Source organism: Leuresthes tenuis, unplaced genomic scaffold, assembly GCF_036924035.1.
Source record: "Leuresthes tenuis unplaced genomic scaffold, fLeuTen1.0.hap1 SCAF_21, whole genome shotgun sequence".
NCBI classification, from domain to species: Eukaryota; Metazoa; Chordata; class Actinopteri; order Atheriniformes; family Atherinopsidae; genus Leuresthes; species Leuresthes tenuis.
The window spans coordinates 16255731-16278898 of NW_027325375.1; the positions used below are offsets into that span (position 1 = coordinate 16255731).

The 23168-nt window shown below is 41.8% G+C and overlaps 1 protein-coding gene across 1 annotated transcript; it reads right to left on the reverse strand.

Moving 5' to 3' along the window:
• Nucleotides 1-665: 665 nt before the first annotated feature.
• ssh2b (slingshot protein phosphatase 2b) lies at nt 666-21152 on the reverse strand. The gene is made up of 15 exons (XM_072374353.1): nt 20908-21152; nt 17179-17222; nt 8336-8448; nt 8147-8211; nt 7939-8060; nt 7789-7854; nt 7563-7628; nt 7211-7405; nt 6934-7027; nt 6569-6697; nt 6243-6289; nt 5969-6115; nt 5343-5543; nt 3884-4928; nt 666-3470 (listed from the first exon to the last, which is right to left on the reverse strand). Exons 1-15 carry the CDS (start codon nt 20968-20970, stop codon nt 2184-2186), a joined length of 3684 nt encoding a protein of 1227 aa, XP_072230454.1. The 5' UTR covers nt 20971-21152; the 3' UTR covers nt 666-2183.
• Nucleotides 21153-23168: the final 2016 nt, after the last annotated feature.

Consider the following 23168-nt stretch of genomic DNA (forward strand, 5'->3'; position numbering starts at 1 on the left):
CTCATCATTATTATTTACGTCTCCAAACTGATGACCCCGACAGAACGAACATGTCTGACAGTGTGCGAAGCAGACACAGCACCCCAACAGGGCTGACACCGAGTGACGTTAAAGTGTAGTTTATGCTTCTGCATCAAGTCGACGTAGACCCCTATGCCGTAGCCTAACGTGCACCTAACTATCGTGCAATCCTAACTACTCGTCAAGTTGACGTGGACCGTAAGGGCTGTGATTGGTCCATTCAGAACGTAATTTCTGGCAGTTGCTTTTTCCGGTCTTAATGGCTGTATACGCCGAAGAAGCTCGTCAAATCAGCCCGTTGACTCCTCCTCCGTCCCCCCCTCACCAAGGTGGACAGGACAACCATGTGGCCAGAAGCAATTCCCCGCAGGCATCCCTCCAAGGATGGGCCCTTCCGTATCTTGGAGTGGGGGTCTAAAAACTTTGTGGTGGACTGTTGCCTAGCAACAGTGCAAGTTACAGAGTTATCGTTGTTGTATTAATTATATTTTTGTCGAGTAAATGGACTCGACTCACGTCTGTCTCCTGTCTCATTATTATTTACGTCGCCACAAGTAAATACCGTCACTGGGGGCTGCTTGTACCATTCCTCTTATATTCAGGTTTGTCGTAACTTTTCACACATGCGCGCACACACACACGGCTCTTAATAATTTCCATTGTTTAATGGCCACAGTTGAACCACATGATATAAAAGAATATTTACACTGATAGTTTAAAATAAACCAAAAAGAAAAAAGTTTTGACAAAACACAGACATACCCAACACCCACTGCTACCTAAGTATGTTCCCCAAAGGTAGCAACCACATGTAAAAGAAAGACATTTAAAAATAAAAAAGGAGTAAAGTGCATGTTTGACAGACGTCCCTGTACAGACATTTCCGATTGCAGAGAAGCTTCACTAGCCAGTCAGAGGCACACTCCTAAAATCTGTACAAAAGAGATCAAATTTGAAAAATAAAAATAAAAGTACACATCCATGTGGTAAAATTGTGCTACACAGACCCACTCAACACAAACCAGATATAAAACATGTACAATTCCTAAAATGTTGACACTAACGATATAGACCTTTTAATCCCAAAGAGAACACAGCAGAAAACTCACAAATGTACACCCTGCCTTTAACCCCCAAACCTTAACCCCTCTCTCTCTCTCTTACAGTTATACATAAGGAATCTTTGAGTGGCATCAAAACTGCGAAGACATGAAAGAGACAAGTTTATTCCAGTTTATCAAGTTCAAATTGTTTCGGACTGAGGAGGACATTCCAGGAAGCCAGTACCTGACATTTGTGAAGGTCAGATTTGGTTGAGGTATTGTGCCATAAAAAAAGAAAAGAAAAAAAGAAAAAACTAATAATGAATAAACACGCCACCGCTCTTTGCATTTTGTAACTGATATGTGACAGTTTTCAGTTCCTATCGTCACCACCTCTGGATACAGGTTTGTTTGCAGGAAAACACTAATCAATGATGCCTGTTGTTTAACATGAGATCTTCTGTGCCGATAATTGATTCTGCTGCATGTCACTGATATTTCTGATGCGTGATATTTCTACCAATTTTAGATCATCAAGTCTTTGTTACTGGGATGTGAAAGAGATTCGTTTACAGACTGCATCAGAGGATCAGTTGCATCATTTTCTCTCCGATGTAACTTGCAAATATTGATGAAGGACTGCAAATTAAAAAAAATAATAAAAAAATAAAGGGAAATGGAAAACAGGCTTCCCCTAACATCGGGTTGAAATATTTACTCATCCAACCAATCAGGAAGAAACCAGGAATGAGGTACACAGAGAGTATGTGTAGGCTCAGGCATTTCTACATTAAAATCACATTTTATATCTAAATGTTTTTGCTGCTTTTAAAAAAACTATTGTTGAAACAAATCTGACTTCAATTTCATTTCAGTTTGCTGGAACCGTCACAGCCCTGTCACTGCTCTTACATGGAGGCTGGTTTCACACAGAAATTTTAAGAGGATCTTGGAGGATCTGTAGGGAACAACATACAGAATCTACTAAACGCATCCTTTAAGGCAAAAGGCATTTGTTTGTGTTGTTGAATAAATCTAACATATGCATTCGATTTCCAGTTCTTACAGGTGCACAATCCCTTTCACTCTCACACATAATACAGACAAATGCTGTGAGGGTTACATGGTGTGGTAAAGGGTACTACTAACGGTTCTCTTTTTGAGCCGCCTCAGGGGATGAGTCCTTCCATATTGCTGCCTTGCTGTGAGAAGTGTCGGGTCGGGCAAACTGCAAGAATCTTGGCCAGTGTTTAGGAGATTTCCTCTCTCCGGACTCTGATCTGATGGCAGAAAAACTCCAGGTGAGGTTTCTCCATCTTCAGAAAGCCTGTTTGCAGCAATATTGAGGGCTCCTGGTTGCTCATCACTTAAGGAAGGAGAGTTGTGGACTCGCTGCTTCTTTGATTCATCAGAAACTGTGTGGATTGGAGCTGCTGAGGGCAGAGCTACAGGGGATCGGCTGAGCTCCCACTCACTCAGATCATTGGCGAGTAGCTCCAAGCAGCCCAGTTTGGCCAGTGAGGCCGACCGCTTCATCAAGGATGGAGGGGTTAGTCCTGCCTGGCGAATCCTTGCTTCCACCTCCCTAGCCCTCTTCTGGACACTGCTGCCTCGCTTCTGAGTCGTTTCCAGAGCCGGTCCAACATGCCTGGCTTTGCAACCTCCACTCATGCTCACCTGCTGCAGGAAGGCACCCAACTCACATAAAGTCTCCCACGTCTCCCTCATGATGATGTCACTGTGGGTTCCCGCTGTGAAACAGTCCAAGTCTGTGCGTGACTCAAGCTCGGTCACTCCCTCCAAACACAGGAAGTTCAATGAGGCAAAAGGAGACTGGGCAGAGAAGTGAAAAGAAGAGGTAGAACCCAATCTAGCATTAGCAGGCTTGAGTTGGTGTCTTTTGTCATTATTTCCTAAGTTCCTCATCTCAACTACAAGAGCACTCCCCCTTTTAACCGGTCCAAACTTACCATCCTCCTCATCCTGGTCTTCCTGCAAAGTGCTACCCACAGACCCCTGCGGGCAAACTGATGCACCCCGAGGCGGAAACACTGTTGTACAATGAATGCTGTGCGGATGACGCTGAGAGTACAAGGTGCAACCAGAGAGGGACGGTGGTGAAGACGAGGGCGAAGGAGTCTCATGCTCTTGTTTCATTCTTTGCTCTAGCTGTTGTGTGACACGCCGCACAGACCCCCTCGTCCAGTCGCTGTAGAGCCTAGCCCCCTCCTCATCCTCTTTGTTTTTCATTTCCCCTTTAACATTCTCAGCTTCCTTGTGTGGGAAAACATCTTGATCCACCATTTCCTGCCCCAGCTTTGTTACTTCCTGGTCCTGGAAGCCTTCAGGTTTGCTGAGAGTCTCTGTGGGCTTCACTCCTGTGACCTGCACGGGAACGTCTGTTTCCTATAAAGTAGAGAAAATTTAAAAGACAATTTAGAGTTATTCAGAGGATATTCAAGTCAAACTGATACAGATTTGACAGATATTTCACATGTAGTATTCCATCCATAAAGACACCAGGGGGTACACTTGAGCTCAAGCCTATTGAAACGAACAGTAACAATGTGAGACAAAATATTTAACTACTGTGGAATTTTCCTCCGAAAAACAATTTAGTAATCAATGTTAAATTTATCTGGGCCTCTTGCAAAAGTTTAGCCTAGAAAGAGATCAAAACATCTCTTCATGCACACAAACTGAGACCGGAGAACAAAAGAGGCTGGAGAAGAAATCTTATACCGCCCAAAGTTTATACAAGTATTCTGTTGTTTGATATGAAAAAACAAGTTAGGAAAGTTTATACAAGCAAAATTTACCTTTCTTTTCTCCTCCTCACTAGTAAGGACATCTGGAGGCAGTGGTTGATGTTCTTTCCCACAACTCTTTAGCACGGACGATTGCTGCACTGCAGCACTAAGGGTTTTACCATCTTGACTCATTCCCTTGAACTTTTCTCTGGCACTAAAAAAGTTTATGTGATCAGCGCTGTGGCCGAACAGCAGCACGTTGTCTTGTGGAATGGCACTGGGATAGCTGATGAAATCATTAGTGGAGGGAGGATGAGCAGCTAAACTGTCCAAAGACAAGCTATATATCCGTTGGTCACCATCTGTTTTTTTGACAAGCAACGCTGCAGATACACAGAGGGGTCGAGCTTGTTGGGTGCTTGGTGTTTGTGTTGTCATGGGTGCAGGCACCGACGATGGTTTCATCGCAGGCAGAGAGCAGGACGACACCTGTGGTTTGACAGCTTCGTCCTGCATGGACAGAGCTGGGGACGGAGTGGGAGAGAGGGGTAGGTGGTGAAAGGAAGGAGGCGGGTGAGGCTGGCCCACCAAAACACTTTGTGCAACAGTCACTCTATCAGTGTATGGAGGCTGGGGCACCACAGTGGCAACCTTCGACTGGGAGAGAGGAGGTGATGAAGGCTGCTCCTCAGAGTCACATAAGCCGTTGGCAAGCAGGGGAGATAAAGACACAGAACCAGCTGTGGAAACAGGACGAGGAGGGGCCACCTGTCTGCTCTGTACTACAGCAGAATGAGAGGGAGATTTAAGGCTTCGAGCTTCAGAATCACCTGATAGAGCTGCCATTCCTTTAAAGGATGTAGATCCAAACCGATAGGACTGGATGCCAGTATCAGGCTGGCTACTGGAGTGTGCTGCTTTGCCAGAGCTGGACGGAGTTCCCAATGAATCCAGCAGTTCTTTCACAGAAGGACCTGCTGTGCTTCTGGCCTGGTTGTGGGGGTCCGAGCGACCCAGACTGTGGGGTTGGGCATAGGATTTGGACAGTGGCTCATGGTGCTCAGACAGATCGCTATCGGAGTGAGAACGCCACAGTTTGTTGTGTCTCTGTTTGCTGTAGAAGAAAAGGATAGATTGGTAAAAAATACAATAAACTTGTTTTAAGAGGCGTTCTTCAAGTCACGCATGTCCTGTTTTATAGGGTTACATGCAGTGTTTCACAGATAAAATATAATGCAATTTTACCATCACAATTCTATATAGTTTATAAAAAGGTGTATGTTTGACTTGTTTGGCCAACCCAAAGTCCCAAAAAAAAGAACTTACAACAAGCACAGCATGTTCCACACAAAACAGAAAGTGGTGGCAGTTGCAGATACAAAAATTGTGGGGAAAAGAAGAAAACATTTAAAAAAAAAAAAAACACTCCCCAAAAATTGGAAAGGTAAAGTACTTGTTATTAGCTGTGTGTGCATATTCCTTTACAGCATTTCTTGTCACTGAGTGATTTGTGTCTGTGTATTGTTACCTGGCCAGGAGAATGCCCTGATACTCCTCTAGCTGTCTCATGAAAGAAGGGTTGGGCTTGGTCACAGTTCGACGCTCCTTGACGTAATCAAAAGCCTTTTTCAAATCCCAGCCATACTCCTTCATGGCATATGCAATCACTGTGGCTGCAGAGCGACTTACTCCCATTTTGCAGTGCACCAGGCACCTGGACCCAGATTTCCTGGGGTAGAGATGAAGAATAGGTTACTCATTATCATGGCTGTCATGATAATGACAAGCTGATAGCTATCGTACAAATCACATGAAAGATTTAACTTTCTTTGTTATAGTTTAGGCCTATATTTCAATATGACACATATGCCTTACACAAATAAGATCCAAACTGAACTGCAGCTGAGGCCGTCTTTCTTAGTTTGGCAGATTGGGTGTTCTAGTTAAACCATAGGCTGTTTATTAGATTTAAGTTATCATTCAGATTGCATTGTTCTTCTTTTACATTCTGATAAACACTAAATCCATGAGATTAATATCAATAGATGTTCATTAAAATGTATTTTTGAGATAGTTGGTGGTGCCAATTCTCCACTCAGGTGCCAGTGGAAGGACCACTTATTAGATTATAAAGACATGTGATCTGGAACTCACTTAGCTCTGGATATAAACTTATAGGTGTCATTCCAATAGGCAAGCAGGTCGGTGGCCTCCTCGTCGTAGACACGGATGTTGTGGTATTCAAACACGCCAGGGAAAAAGTTGTCTATCTCCCTCGTTACATTCAGGATGTACTGAACTCTGCACGGCAAAGAGACACAAAGTTGGAAGCAGATGAGAGATGACTAAATGTTACCTGGAGAATGTTTAGAAAATATTTTTTATTTATAAAATTGTATTTATATTTATAGTTGTTGCCCCTCCTTACCCGCTCTTCTGCAATTCTTCCAAATTGGATGCATTCCACTCGGATCCCTGTAGGAAACAAAAGCAATCCTCAGACTTGTTCCGAGCTTTTCATAATGCTTAAATCCTGTGGTAATACATGCCTGACATCAAACAAAACAAGACCAAAGTACCTTAAAATTAGGCAGAGCATAGAATTACACAAGAATAAATCAGATTGTGCAGGTTCTCCAAACACAGATCAGGCCTCATGTGCAGAGTGGTGAAACATCTTTCAAGTGTGCAGAAGGGGAGTTTGTATTCGCTGGTGTAAAAATGCAGCAGATGAGAGCTTTGCTGTCAACCCACCAAGAAGACGTGATCGAAGATCTCCGTAGGACTGTCCATCTGGCCCAGAATGACGATCATCTCATTGTCAATGAATTCCTTGAACTCTCGCAGGTTGCATGTCATGTGCATTTCCAGCTCCGTTCGGATCTGCAGGATGGTCAGAGAACAGACGCGCATGTGGGCAAAACTACACATGAAAGGAAGTCAATAATTTGCTGTTCAGCTAATTCCTGATAATTAGAGGACAACATTATTTTTTCTTTTTGTTTTTTCCCCCAAAACATTTTATTACCGAGGGGGACCAAAGCTGATGCAAAAGATTTAAGTGATGATGACATCTGCTTGGAGCCCCTCCAAATCCAGTATCAGAAGCGCCCACTCACCTCTTTGCAGGTGACATTTTCAAGATCTTTCTGCATCATAATTTCCCTCAAGCTGGTTTTGATCTGTCGCTCTGTCAGCTCCCTTTCTGTAGGACTGCAGAAACATTGGAATTTGTAAATTTTTTTTATTTTTATGTGTGAATCTTTTTTAACATTTGCAAATCTTTCAGTATTTCAATAAATACCCATAATCTGATAACGCCATTTAAAAAAAAAAGGGGGGGGGGGGGTAGAGGCAAAAGAGAAAGTGGAAAAACCAGACAATGTGAATACTTACACATCAGAGAAGAGCACTGGCGAGTCGGCACGATGTGACTGTACGTCCTGCATGGTATTCCACTCATTAATGCGAGCCTGGTCAGAGCAGACCCTGCTTTGGTAGTAGCTGACCCACGTGAGGAATAAGCTGCCTGGGAAGTAGTTGTGACAACGAGCCACTTCGCAGGCTTTATGGAGTGACTGCAGGGCCGACCTGTGAAGCAGTTCAGGGACAGAAAAATATGATTATTTTTAAGACAGAAGCTGAATTCTTCCTGCAAATAGATGGCACAAATCTAATACCAACAATGTAAGGGAACACAAAGGTATTCATTTCTATTTAGCTGTGTGATTAATGCAGCGTGACTCACCACATGGCTTGCACAGAAACAGGCTTGAATACATGTATTCGGCTGTCAGTTGACACACTGAAACCTCTAAAAGCAATAAGAGAGGAAGCACAGCAAAGAGAAGTGGAGTTAATAAATAGATAAACCGACTTTAAAAAAAAAAAAAAAAAAAGACTTTGACAGCCATCTTTGCAAACTGATGTTTACTGAGCGCTTTGCTCTTACAGCATACTAGTAAAGCTCTTACCCATCTCCATCCAGGTGGATTAAGGTGTCGCTCCATAAAGGCAAAACCAGCCCCACAGAACACGAGCTGGAGGGAGAAGAACTCTCCATGTTACAACTTCATGCGCAGTATTGTAACTAGCGTATGGGTTTGTGTGTGTCACTTTCTCACCCATCTACTGGACTAAAATCCATCCCCAGCACCACGCTCTCCTCTGTGTCCTGACGACCATTGGTTGAGACCACCACCATGTAGCGGGTCACCTGAGAGTGGGCGCTCTCTAAACGAACCGCCTGGGGAAAAATTGCAGGTGATGACTTGACGGCTCCCTAACAACGTCCTGACTTAATATTGTTTACATATCAAGGCGTGTGCAGACCAGCTTGATGTTGTCCTCTGGTCTGAGGAGAGTGAACATGGTCTGTAGATGCTGCTGTATGTCTCCTGGTGAGAGGAGAGCAACAACTTTGAGAGTGATGAACAGCAGCTGAGCAAAAATGTCACTTTATTTCACAAGAATGCAACTGGTAAACAGGCAGCGGCTGTTGAGGAGAACCTTTGGCCTCACCTGCATGTTTACTCCGCAGCTGGGAGAAGTGAGAGGCAGAAGAAGGGGAGGAGCCATTTCCACGAGGTAAGAAGAGAGCAGCTCCTTTAACTGTCAGGAAACTTTCACTGATGCTGCACAGACACAGAGGACAAAACACAGAAAGAAAAACTGAAGTGAGTGATAACCACCAATATATGCAACATAAAATCCATTGTAGCTGCTTTTATAAGTCGTGGCTTTACTTTAGTGGCTACATTCAACACAAACTAAACAAATTACTGGAGGGCTCTGTCAACAGATAGAGAGCCTGCAAATCAATTAATTGTTTAGCCTTTTTTTTTTTTTTTTTTTTTGTTAATGGTAAAAGCATCTCTAGTGCAGCCTCTCAAAGGAGAGGATGTTGTGCCTCTTAGCCTGGTACTGCCAGTCAAATGCATACAATTTAATTGGTTTAGAAGCTCTCTGTGCATTTCCAAGGCGATCAAAAGGCGTAAACCAAAATGCCTGTACAGCCCCACGAGCAATCCGACCCATGAAGCGTGCGACGTTACTCTAAGCAACAAGCCTTATCTGTGTTTTTTTTTTTCTTTTCTCCTTTTTAAAAAAACAGTTGTGATTGGCTAATGCGGGCAAGCTTAGGTGGAGATCTATTTGGATGGGAGGCAGGCCAGGTGCTTTCTGCCAAGACAAAACAAACATGCTCTCCGATTTCTTTGGGTGCACAAGCCGACTTTCTTTGTAATGTGCATATAATAATACACTGCATGTCTTTTGATTTTGTACAATTGGTTAGACAATATAAACAAGAGGGCTAAGAACGCGATGGAAAAGTTGTTCATAATGGTTCAAAATTTCAAGACATTTGATCCTCCAACTGTATGTAATGTCATCACTTGTTCAAGTTCCTTAGTACGAACATATCTGTTAGGTATCTCTTATGAAGGATTTTACCCTCTAAATGTCAGAAGTGTTTCAAAAAGGATGACTGAGTTTTAAGTTTGCTTAACAACACCCATGACCTCCATAAGAAACATTCTTACACATAACAATAAAGGGAAGGATTATGAGCTCAAGACACTTGACGACAATGGGCAACAAAAACCAGCTGCTTCCAATTACATGTTGGCTTAATTGAAATGGACATGTTTACAAAACTACAGAGGCACAATAAGCTAAGATGTACTGTCTTGTTGAGTTTATTAAAAAAGAAAAAAAAAAGAAAAAAAAGAGACTAGTTTGTTTTTATGCCTTTTCAAAATGTGGGAGTAACTTGGCTTTGACTGGGACGCTACTACTGTCAACTACTAATTGGCAGCTCCGGCTACATTATGCTGCTCAGGGGCGACTGCTCCCGGAACAATAGCATTACGTAACGGTCTTAAGGCATTCCTTTGATTTTACAATTTCTCTGACAATTTATGAATTACAGCCCAAACTGAGCATTACATGGACTGTTCTTCATGTTCAACAAAGAGCCTCTGGGCTTGGAATTTACCTGACATCAAAGTTAAAAATCTCATAGTGTGGTACGCCGAAGAGACAAAGCAGATTCACCACTAACACCAGTGATCACTGACTATCCCTAGTTTTTTTTCTTTTCTCCTTACTGGCTGCAATGATAAACACGGGCCAAGCATGAGGAAGGACCAGACAGGAAGTCTGAAAAAGTCCATCTGCTATGAGGATGAAGGAGGTGAGGAACAGAGGAAAAGGGGGGAAAGTGGGACAGAAAGCAGTGCTTAAACTAGTAAAGTGACTTTAGTTAGATTAATAATAACAATAATGGTATGTGCATGTTTGTACAAATTTCAACCAAAATCTTAACTTCTTTCAATTCTGACATTCAAAAAGACTCTAACAATATGTTCCAATAATAAATACCGGTAAATAAAAAAATGATCACAAATACTGACATGTATTTTAATTAGGCTATTTAAACTGTATTTTAGTTGAACTCTTCACTTTTAAACAAAGTCTTCATTCCGTCCTCAGGCCAGCCAAGACTTGGACGGGAATTAGATGTACTCAAAGCACTGGCAACACTGAATTTAGAGAGAAAATGTGGGAAAATACAACACAAACGCAGACAAACCTGAAGGATCTTAATGCCGATACACTGTAAGAGAAGACAGCTGAGCCTGTGCACACAGACAAACCCAATATTATCTAAAAGTGCAAATAATGTCTAAATGCAGAACAGATCCATCTCGGTTTTGTTGATTAAACATATGAATTGACAGTTAATCTCAGTGTTATCCCCAGAATGTACTCTTGAAGGACACTGGCTGTCAAATCATTTACATTCTCGGAGTTTGTCTAAGGTACACTGTGTGCCTTGTTTGCCTGTGCACCCTCTGGATGCTTTTGAAACACAGTGAGAGAAGAGGAGGCAGGTGGAGGGGAGAGCAGGAGAAGCATCTGACAGATGAATGTCATACATGTGACATACACGTGTAATTGTAAGTCAAAATAAATGTGGAGAGACAAAAACGGACTGCTAAATTTAAGCAACGTCTTCCTCATTCAGAAAAATAATTCCTTTCTCCACTTTTTTCCCCTCCATCAGACTGATGCGTCATAAAGATTAACTCTACAGTTGTAGAATTATCTAAAATTCCTTCTCTTTGCTCTCATGGAGCTCTCATGGAGCAAAGAGAGGGAAATGTCCTGCAGCCACAAATTGTGCTGCCACTGTGCTGTCATTTCCTTCCCACTTAGTCACCATTGGAAAACCACAAGCCTTTGTCGAGCAAGAGTGGAGAGTGAGGGGAACAACATGAACTGTCAATACAGAGTAGAGTAGCTACCCTGTTGTTTAATATGTGAGTGGCTCACTCAGATTCAAACGGCCAACAACGAGCATATACTGACGTTGAAAAAAAACACGCCATGTAACAGAAGTTCACATTACCCCTTATATGGTCTTCCCTTTTGGGACCCTCTGGTGTCCCTTGGGTCAAACACCAGCAAGGATGAGGATGCCAACGTAGGCATGCAAATGCATGATGTCTATCTCTTTCCACTGATCACCAAAAACACTCCTTTCAAAATTAGTCATATCCAGAATCGTTTTCTGAACTGAGTCGGAATCAGCATCTCAAAAGGGGGGCTCTTCCAGTGGCTGGCTCTTTTGCTGCTCCAGTGGGCACCTGTGGTGCTCCTTGTGGTGCATATTCCAAGCCATCTTCAAATTCACTTTCAGAATCAGAACACTCTGAATCGAAATTATCCTCATATTCGGAGAAATCTTCCTATTCAACATCGCTATGTGCCTGACTCTCTTCAAATATGAATTCCAAAGCCCTCTGGCAGCTAAATTTTTTGGTCATACTGATGGTGGAAGACTGTACTGTGATTTAGAGGTATTTATTTCTTTTGTCACCCCCTTGATGTGCTGGTGCAAAGCATATAGTGCAAGAAAATGTTTGATTTTTACAATATTGTGGAATAACATCTAAAAAAGAAAGTGAGAACAAACAGCTTCTCTGTGCTTTGATGATAATAATGTAACATTGTGTGTATCTGTGTGGGCATGTTTCTGTGTGTCTCTGTGCATGTGGGATCAAACTGACCCGAAGACCATATGAAGGATGTAAATGTGTGGGGTATAGTAGCATGTGTAGCACTTTTGTTTGTTTGTACATGTTTATCACAGAAAATCAGCTAAGGCCATTGAGTTTCAGGTAGAAAAAATGTATACTTGTACCGTTTTAAGATTTGAAACGGGTCAATTTGATCCGAATACCATACAAGGGTTAAAAAGTATCATTTCTATACGGGTAGGAGCAAGGCATTCAGTACACTTACAGTTGATATATTTCCCCCGAGAGACCACGGAGTTCTCAGTGAAATAAGGTTTCATGTTCGCCCCGCAGCAGGCGCAGAAGCAGCCGGCAGATGAGCTGCGCGGGGCGGTCACAAAACCAGGTAGCATCACTGATCGGACCGCGGGAGCAGGACGTCCAGAAGTGGGTGGTGGTTACAGATAACCAACGATTGACTGCAGAGGTGGTCACAAGGAAAACTGGTAGTTGTTCAAATGCAAAAACTAGGGTGTAAACTCATACGTCTTAGTCGTCTCGATATATATCTATCTATATATTTATAGATAGATATGTATATATATAGACAGATAGATATCTATCTATATATAAATATATATATGAAAAGGGGGAGATTTAGAGGAGCGCGCTGTTACTATACAAAGAAACGCGCACTGAGCAGGTGCACCACCATCTGCTCATTGATACTACCTCATTTCTGCAGCAGGCTGTGGTAAATCCTACAGCTGAAGGGGAGGAGACACACAAGGTCCAATTCATGACAACAGCGGTATGTACAACTATGTATTGGTACAGGAAGTGATCCTGAGGTGGATCCAAACAGGATCTTCATTTATGGAATTTCTTATGCTTCGAGTTCAAATAGTTTCCAATGTAGCCTACCTTAAGGAAAATATTGGTACAGGAAGTGATCCCGAGGTGGAAGGTCTGACCACAAAATTCCGTCATTTCACTTCTATATGTGGGAGAAACATGGCAGCTTTTTTTTAAATTTTTTTTATGAAGAATAAACTTAGCAGTGAAATAGGTGGATGCTGCCCTAAGTTTAATTTAGATAAAGAAAAACAAAAAAGACAACGACAGACAGACAACGTTTTTGCAGAAAAATGTAAAATGTGGTAGTTCAGGGGAGAGGAAATGTGACTATTGGTGGCGTTCTGTTTTTTTTTTTAATTTTCCCGATGAGAGATCAGAAAACCTTCCAGTGTCCATTTAATGCCACTTAAGGCCATTTGTATTGTACTACTTACCCAAGTCCAAAGTCCAGGAAACCACAAATAAACACGTGGTTCAGTTGCATGACACATGGGCACAGAAATTACACTTGATCTGTGGAGATCAATGGTGGAGATCAATGGGGAAAAGAATTATACTATCACTAATGTTTTTCTGGCATGTTTGTTGCATTTTTTTTGTCAACGTATCACAGTGCAGCCAAATAAAAAAGATGTCTAAAAGCCTTCTGTATGTTTACATTTACTCTCAGCTGTGCGGCAGTAAAGTCATAGCTTTGTGGTTGAGTGCATTACTCATAGGCTATTTACTTTCCACTTTTCATTCCATCCTCACCACTTGGACTCATATGTTACATTCAGCAGAGGCCATGCAACTTGTATGACTTAGATGCTTTACTTTCGTATAATTGAAAAAGTGGTTTCAAGCCCAATTACTGATATCTTTTACTTTAGAGAGCACGCTGAACAAAGTGGAGTAACTCTCTTTCTATTTAAGAACTACACAGCATCACAAGACTCGTCCAGGGTGTATGTCGTACCTCTTCCAACGGCAGCTGTGATAGGCTCCAGCCCGTGACCCTAAATTGGATTAAGCCGTTATAGAAAAATGGACGGATGGAAACCACTGCAGTGACACTAAAAAAATTAACATAAACAGAAAAAGCCTCCATTGCAACTTGTTTCCTGATCATCAATTACCCTCTTAACCACGTGCAGGAGGCATCATCTGGACACTGTGGATCACATTTGTATTATTTCATTCCTGCTGCTGGAGGAAGGATAACAGAGTTGCATAACCAGCACTAGGTCTGAGGAACATTCTCACCAGAGTCAGCGACACTTGACACGTTGTGACTCCACCTGACAGCAAATTCATATTTCAAGATATGTCTATCAGTGGCCTGTGTCTGCTCGGTCACAAGTGTTTTAAAATGTCCAAGTGTGTACAATGAAACGTGTTTCAGTACTGTCAAACATTAAGCCAAGCGAGTGGAAGACTAAAGCTAGTGACACTTATGAGACTTAAATACTTGTTGTTAATGCATAACAGCCACTTTATCCAAACATTACAGAAAAACACATCAGCTTCCTGGTAAAATGCCAGACGATGTGTCTCATTTCTTGTCATGCAGTTCTATGTCCCTCACACTGACCCCTTCAAAATTTCCTTTTGTAAAAGCCTTGCAGGTCTAGCTAAAAACAATCACAGGCCACATCATCGTCTCAGCAACCCACACGTTTATGACTGTTGGACCCATTTCTCAAGTTCCACCTGACTTCCCTCCTGTTTGACGACTGAAATTCATACCATCCAATGACAAGCAGCGAAGACCAGGATGTGGTTTTATGGGCAGACAGACACCAGACACCCCGCTGCTGCTCTACAGTTTCCATGTATACAAAAACATAGACAGCGACCTTAGTGATCACAACACTAAAGTACAACACAACCAAGGTTATTTGTTTACTTCAAACACAGACAAACAAACTCATCAGTGATTAGCACTAACTTATGTGCCGTTAGATCTAGTTTAATCCGATTAATAACGGTCTAATCAGTATGACAGATAACGTACAAGTCTTAAAGACATACACGTGTAATTGTAAGTCAAAAGAAATGTGGAGAGACAAAAACGGACTGCTAAATTTGAGCAACATCTTCCTCATTCAGAAAAATAACTTCTCTCTCCACTTTTTTCCCTCATCAAACTGATGCATCATAAAGATTAACTCTACAATTGCAGAATTATCAAAAATGTCTCAGTCTCTTTATAATTTCTCTTCAATAAAACAGTGATGCTGCTGCTTCAGCTGATGTCACCATCCTGCTGATGTCACCGAGTTTAATCAGCAGCACTGCAGTGGACCTCGCTTACGCAAGCACACACTGCACCGCTACATACTAGTCTGAATGAATGTCGCTACCTGTGTCAGAGATGAGCTATGTTGTAGCCATTGGCTTCTACAGCACGACAGGCAAATACGTCAGTAATGTGCGGTGTGAGCGGGCTCAGGTAGAGGGTAGAGAGCCTGTTTGCATCTTTCCAGAGATGCACAAGACAAATTATTTGGTAACAGGATATTGTCAGATCTGTGTTTGATTGAAACTTTGATTGAAACCTTTTAATTATTATTGCTGGCTACCCTTAAAATAATTATCAATTATTTTAATTATGTTGCAGAGGGGCTGGAGCATATCCAGCTGTCATTGGGCAAGAGACAAGGTACACCCTGTTTCGTTCACCTGGTTGAAGGAAAAAGTGACTTTCCATGGCTTTTTTCTCTAGTTATGTTATCTCACACTGGAAACATCAGGAGGCCTAGCCTCACAGCAAGAGAGTTTCTGGTTCGGATCCCGGCTGGGGCCTTTCTGTGTGGAGTTTGCATGTTCTCCCCTAGTATGCATGGGTTCTCTCCGGGTACTCCAACTTCCTCCCACCGTCCAAAAACATGCATGTCAGGTTTATTGGTGACTATAAATTGTCCCTAGGAGTGAGTGTGAGTGTAGATGGTTGTTTGTCTCGTTTGGGTCAGTGTGGCCCTGTGATGGCTTGGCAATGTAGATTCATAATCTATCTTTCATATTATACATTTCTAAATGATCAAATAATGCTGTGTATAAAAGTGCTCCACCGCAAGTAAATCCTTTCAGCTGCACCTCCATTGAGTCAACTGTGCCGCAGACAGACTTAAACTCCACAATTTTCAGATAGAAAAGTTTACAAGCCTTTCTATTCTGCTCTGTAGCCCCGGTGTGCTTGGAGAAGTCAATCATGACCCAGCTCTCCACCTCATACAGACTGGTTGTGTCCAACTAAAAACACATCTTCTGTCAAGTAGAACAAAGTTGGAAACTGTCTGCAGGACAAGGGACAAACTACGTAGGCAGCTGCATATCAAAGACAACTGCAACCTGGCCAGCCAGCAGAAGCAGAAAAATGTGGTGGTATGAGCTAGTTCACTGAATTTTCAAAATGGAATAAATAAGAGAAATGACAAAAGAAAAAAGCTGAAATCAACACAAACCCCAGCTCTTCATTAGGAACTTCATCTCCATTTCAACATTTAATGTAATCCATTAAAAAATGTAACATGGTGATAGTGTAAGAGGGTGGCACAGCATGCAGTCAAATCAAGCCCTGAAAACACCTGATTTCCACGAGAACTTCACATTTATCCAAACGCATGGTCATAGAAAAGGAGAGCAGGAATATGATTGGGTCCATCTAAAATTTGTTTATATGTTGTTGTGCATGTATGTATATGTATGTTGTGTACACAGACACACACACAGTGTGTGTACACATTTCACTCCCAGCTGCACAAATACACAGTCCTCTATGATGAATGGCTGAGAGCACCAATGACCACACAGACGCTCTAACTTTGGGAGCGGTCACCAATATGTCCCTGGATCAGCAGTGTAGTTCCCGCTGACCCACATACCCACAACAGACTTTGACACAGACGCTGCTGCCCTCTGATGGACAGCCAGCAAATCATCATTAATCATCTCACACACGAGAGGATTTTAGGCTTTCATGTGAGTTTAAGGTAACAGCATAACGAAGGAGAAGTAAGAGTGCTCATTTGAGTCATGTAGAACAATTAAACAGCAGGGGGTGTAGAGAAATTGCTGATTGCTGGACTAAAAACAGTTGCCAGTATGGTTGAACAGGATAAACCAGATCTCCAACTTCGAAGAGAACAAGGGGCAGTACTGGATTGAGATAGGACTATAGCACAGCAGCGCTTTGTCAAGCGACAGCAGTACAGGAAGAGGGTCTTCAGGGTCAGAGAGATGTGAAGTTTACTTTCTTTCCTGTGCCTCTGAGCTCTATCAGGTCAGGTTTTAGAGGTACAAACTTTTGTGTTCTGGTTTGGTTTTGATATGACGATTACTCAGTGTCTCTAATTACTTGGCCTTGCACTATAAACTTCAAAATCAAGATCGCAAAACACACCACACCGCACTTTCAAAAACGCTGATGCAACCGGGACAAAAAAGATGAAGGAGCTTCATCTGAGACAGAAGAGACAATCATATCCATCTCAACCTTACCTCCTCGGCTGAGAGCGGCGGTCATCCTCCCCGCTACCGGACTCCTAGGAAGATGGAAAAATAATTATATCTGATAGGGTTCTATAGTCACCAAAGTGAGATTCTGGATGTAATGTTTCAACAAGCAAATGTTTCGCATGAGCCTTTATCAGTGATGTGTATGTCAGGGTATATACCGTAGTGTTTTAAGAACTGGTGGCAGCTGGATGACAGATCACAAAGTCAACAACCGAGTTCAGAAAAAGCAATATATCGTCAGATTAAAATGATCAAAGTAACTTGGATGATGACACAGTAAAGTTTGTGAGTTCTTATCATTGCTCTCTTTATGTCACAACACAGTTGTGTGAAATGACAACAAACAAGCCCTGTTTCAGCTTTGTGAAAATACTTTTTGTTTAATACTATGCGAGTAACAGCAGGAAAAGGCCATTATAAACCAATCATTATTTTGGCATGACTCTACTGGATTCATTTTATGGCGCTCTGAGGGAGCAGTCTAAGTAAGTAAATGTGCAATAAAGAAAGCTTAAATATGGCAGCAAAGCCTGATTTGAAATGAGAGACATCGCAAGCAAAAACAGATAAAGATATTCAGCAGGATTAACTAAGAGTTAGAAAAAGGAAAAGTAACCAGTTCCCATTGTGCGGCGCTGGGTAATAAAGCGCAACTTGTATGCTTCCATATGCACACACACATTAAGCTACAAACACATTAAAACTCCAAGCAGCATCCAGCTTTGTGTTGGGTTCTGCCTGAGCAGAGCACGGGTGCAGAGAGACGGCAGCAGGAGCAGAGTTCAGCTTTAACTCGATTTACATACTCTGCAGGAAAATTACCTCAGCCTGTTCAGAGAACAACATATTCACATATATACAAATAAGCAGGGAAACAGGGAGAGACAAAGAGGAAAATCCAATAAGAAGCCATGTTAAATGAGAAAGCCAAGGCTTAGTGGCAGATAAACACTTGACACTTATCTTGTAATGCCTGACACTTATCTCATTTACTCTAAATGTGGGCTTAACTAGCTTTAACCACATTACTAAAACATCAACAGCTTCCCTAAAACACAGAAGTGGGTAACACATAGATACCAGCCAACACTGAACAGATCCAAAAGAGAAATGAAAGAGTATTATTTTTTTTCTCTTTTGTTGTATTACACTTGTCAACATTGCCAGCTGCTGTTATTTTATACCGTTATTTTTATTATCTTTATACTGTCGGAGCCATGTATTGAAATTTCATTCTTTATGCATCTGAATGACAATAAAACTTGTCTATGTCTACAAACATTTTGAGCCAATGAAAAATGTGTGCAGTGTCTTTTATACGATAGTGGAGATTCCCTAGGCGTCAGCCTCTATATCACAGAATAAAAGTAGAAAAGGATCTGGATACGAGTATTTACTGCCAGGCCTTGTGACACTGTTGCGGATCCAGTTCAATGCAATAACTGCAAAGAGCGGTGCTCAGCTTCTTTCAGCAACAGTATCCAAAGCAGGTTTCCATTGTGGGCTGTCAGACAGAACAGCCCGAGAGATATTTAAACCGATACCGAGCGCTGATGGACGCCTCATGAAAAGCAAAATATGCTGGAACCAGTGAATCCATTAACGTGTCTGCTCCCTTCAGAATTATTTTCGTGATGATTAAATCATTTGAGAGATTAAACGTTGTCGCCATGCTATTACACATCAAAGTGTATAGTTACAGCCATCTTTGCACTTGTAAAAGTGTGTAGTTGGCAGGACTTTAGGAGATGGCGAGATTGTAATATCCCAGCTTTATTTACGTTTGTTGCACTGAATATGATTAATAAGCAAGTTTCAAATAAAGGCAAAGCAAATAAAGCATAAGTAAGGCTATATCTCTACAATTAAATATAATATGTAGTAAGTAGCATGGTAAATCTCAGCTGTTCCATACCATCACATCACATGCTATTATGACCCAAACTTTGTTAAGGAAAACACATGCAGATTTTTCCAAAGTGTATGGAAATGTGAACCCTGAGCATGCACTCTGGGCGGGGATCTTTAGGACTGGAGACCAACCCCTGCACACGTGTTACAGCCGAGATTATCTACAATGACCAAAACAAAAGTATGAAAATCTCCTCCACTTAAGCTAATGATGGTGCCCAAGTGTGCTTGACACATTGTGGGTATTTTCACTACAAACACCCTTATCAGACAAAACTCAGCTGAACACTCAAGTAAACCTGGTGGGGAAAACAAGCATCTCATGACAGGCTTTACATAAGTGCACATCACATGACAGCAAGACACAGGAAGCCAGACATGGGTTTGTGCAATCTGTTATCGCAGTGCACGAGTGCTGGTCACAACTAAAAAATATATTTTCACAAAAGACTGGCCCACAGTCACATCTCTCACCCACGGATTATTTCAGAGAACACACACTCGCATCTACACTTTTACATGTTTTGAGTTGTTCGAGATGACAGATGACAGGAAAAATAGGCTCAAATCTGCATGTACATAGCATGATGCTTATCATTATGTCTACTCACAGAACCTGTTCTACTGTCAGAATACAAAAGGTGAGAGGGACACAATACCCAGACGCAACTGGACAGCACTTGGCAGCAGCTGGGGTGATGCCTTGTCGGCATCATTTTCACACACAGTTCATTAGATCTAGAGAGAAAACTTTTGTAGCGGGCTATCCTTATTGTACTACATTTTTAATCATTTGATTTCATTGTATGAGTCTGGCAATAAATACGTGTTACCAATTCATCAACCACTGACCGTGATGGCAAAGGGTATTTCTATGGATTTAAACAAAAGTGTAAATCTGTAAACTTTACTGCCTGAGAAAACACTGCCAACAGTACACAAAGCAGCACACACACAAGACGTGTTGGTGGTTGTGTACAGCAGTATGCTTGTATATCACTTTTTCGCTGTTTCTGATTTTCTGGTTTGGTTCCTGCCTCAGCAGAAATAAAGCAAGCAGAAGGAATGGCAACAGGACAGCCACCTGCACCTGTGCTTTACATGGGCAGACTCCTGTATTCATCCCGCGCACAGACATACGCGCGCGCACAGACGCACGTTACAGACAGACAAAAATATGCGAGACAGTCTGGGGAGATGACTGACGTGTAGAAACAAAAACAAAAAAAAAAACGGTCCACAATCTCGTATACATATCAAGAGAGCGCACGAAAGTAACGTAATGTGTAAATACCAGCTTTTGAGTGTGTTATAAAGCATGACACGGGCGGAAGTGTATGCAACATGTCATGGAAATTTCTAAGCTGAGGTTCTGCAATCAAAAAACAGTTCTTAGCATGCTGCATTATAAGTTGCTTTGTTGTCTTGGACCTTGTGAAGTAGCTAAATAGCAGCTAAACCTTTGAATTGAGAGAAAGGTGTCAACAGAAACCATGTCAACAGACTACATTAAAATGAGGCAAAATGAGGTGTTCCCTCGATCAAAGAATAACTAAAGATTTTCGGGCAGGTTAACATAGCAGCGACCAACGACACTTATTATTGTTCACTGAAAATGATGAGCAGATATATGTCACGCATGCGCACGAGTACAAAGGCAAGGCACTTGGTGACAGTCAGCAGCCGATAAAAAGACAGCCGAAACGAAGACCTCTGTCGCCTTAAACGGTAAGGAGATTTGAGTTTGGTGGCGAGGAAAGCCCTTGTGGAGGAGGACTGAAAAATTAATGCTGCTCTTACCGAAACGCAGGGGCTGGAGCTGGTGCTGGGGGTCGGTGAACGCTGCACTGTAACCAGCGCCATTCAGCGACCGGGAAGCAGACACCTGTGAGGAAGCGACGGCGGCGACAAGAACATAATTGTCTTGAGAGGACAAAACCTCAGCTGAACCCGAATTATTTATCTCCTCTCGTTTTTCCCTCCCTCTCTCTCCCTGATCGTGGACCGTTTGACTACTCCCCGGCTGTTTCCTCTATCAACGACTTCTGCGCATGCGCAACTGGCCCTTGCTTGTCAATCTTGATTAACCATCTGAGTGCTGGAGGTAAACAAAGTAATTATGAGTAGCCTATCAGACAAAGAATAATTCGACCGTTACTTGGATAGTGATTTATTAAGTTGAAAAATTAGTAAACCCATTGTAAGCAGTCTCCAGCTATAGAGTTCAATAAATATATGGCCCAGAAGAGGAGCACGCTAATAACTTCATGGAGTTTACTAAGCTATAGTCAGGAATTGATCCATTACTAATAAGGCCTCATGGGCACAAATCGAGTGGTCTAGTGAGTCAAGAGACCCCTGGTCCAGAGCCTCTTGGCTGTGACAAGAACATTTTGTTGATAGTCAAATGACTGCAAGGAAACATAAAACAATGACAAGAGACTCAGACTTACTCAAAAGAGCAGCAAATAATTCTATATGAATCAAAATCAGAGTGACTCAACATGATGGTTCCAAGAAATCTCTGAACAACCTTAAAGAACCCCAACTTAATTTTAAAACAACACAAAAGTTACTCAGAACAATCTCAAGAGACAATCACTAAACCAGAACATCTTCTGACTTGAAAGAGCAACAAAGGGTACTATATAGGTACAGCTGGTTGCGAGGATTTTGATGTATGACATCAGAACATCCTTTTAATTAGTTCTTGTGTGTTTGCAGGTGTCAGACATTTTTATTGAAAATAAAATTTTACTGTCAAAATACTGACAGCAAAAATGTTACTTAATCAACTTTCAAAAGTCACTCTCACTTAAGTCAGTTTTCAAATTCAAATGGAGGATATAGATAGAACAACCTATTCTGAGTGTAATTAAAAGTTTAAGTCACAAGAATTCTGATCAAGCCATTTCATCTTTGGATTTCATTATTCTTCACTTGGCTCTTGCATTCTTATGAATTTATGTCTGATAAATTCATAAGAATTTATGCTTTGACGAGCATTTATGTTTGGAGGGTTAACTGTAGTTAGCTTTAGTTTGAGTATTTTTTGGCTTACTTTAAGAGAGTAAGTCTAAAGGTGGTATTTCCAGCTGTCAGTTGAAGTTCAGAGAAGAAGAGGGCTGTCATCCTAAAGGTTACTGGCTAATATAAGCTGTTCTTTGCATATCTATGGCTGAGTGTAGTAGTAGACTAACTGAGAAAAAATGTTAGAGGAAATCTCATGACGCTTGAGACGTAGCCTGCCTGTCTGAACCTGTACTGCTACACTGTTATCTTCACTGCCTGAGGGCCTAGATCAACGATAGCAACAACCATAGCCTGACACAAACCTCAAATGTGTGTCACAAGGAAAGGTAACAGTCCAGATACCAACGTGTGCAGGTATGCACAGATCCACAACACCACTACTCCAGTCATTAATGCAGCCTGATTTCTTTCCTTTCCTTCTACATGTACTAGCGTGATAATCGGACTGAAATACCAAAAAACGAAAATATGAGGATGATTCAGAGGGTGAAGTCAACCTGAAACAATGCAGTTCAAACCATTAACTGTATTTCCTTGTCGGCATCAGTGTTCTATTCATACATCATTGCACAACGATGAGAAGGAATGTATCACTCAGTAACTAATGTCTCGGCAGTTAGTGTTCCTCCCTCTATGTCAGTCTACATGCCCATTTATTTGTTCACCTTGTAGCTCATTCTATCATCATGTCTTCTCTTTATGTGTCAGGCAGCTTTGGTTGTTTTGCTTGTACCAGAAAGATTAGCAGGGAGGCCACAGAAGAGATGAGATGCAGATTACGACAGAGATAATGGTGTATGGAATTAGAATCACTCAGAGGAAGCAGTGGAGATTCAAAACCGCCGCTTTAATCACATGCAAGCCATGTAGTCTTTGATCTGACTTAATAGCATGGCTAACCACAGGTTTCAAAACAGAGAGTGGACAGCACTGAAACTAACAAATTATTCGAGCAAATCAAATGAAGAGGAGAATTTCTTTGCTGTTACTTAGACACAGTTTCCTCTCCAGTCAGAGTGGCAGACTGC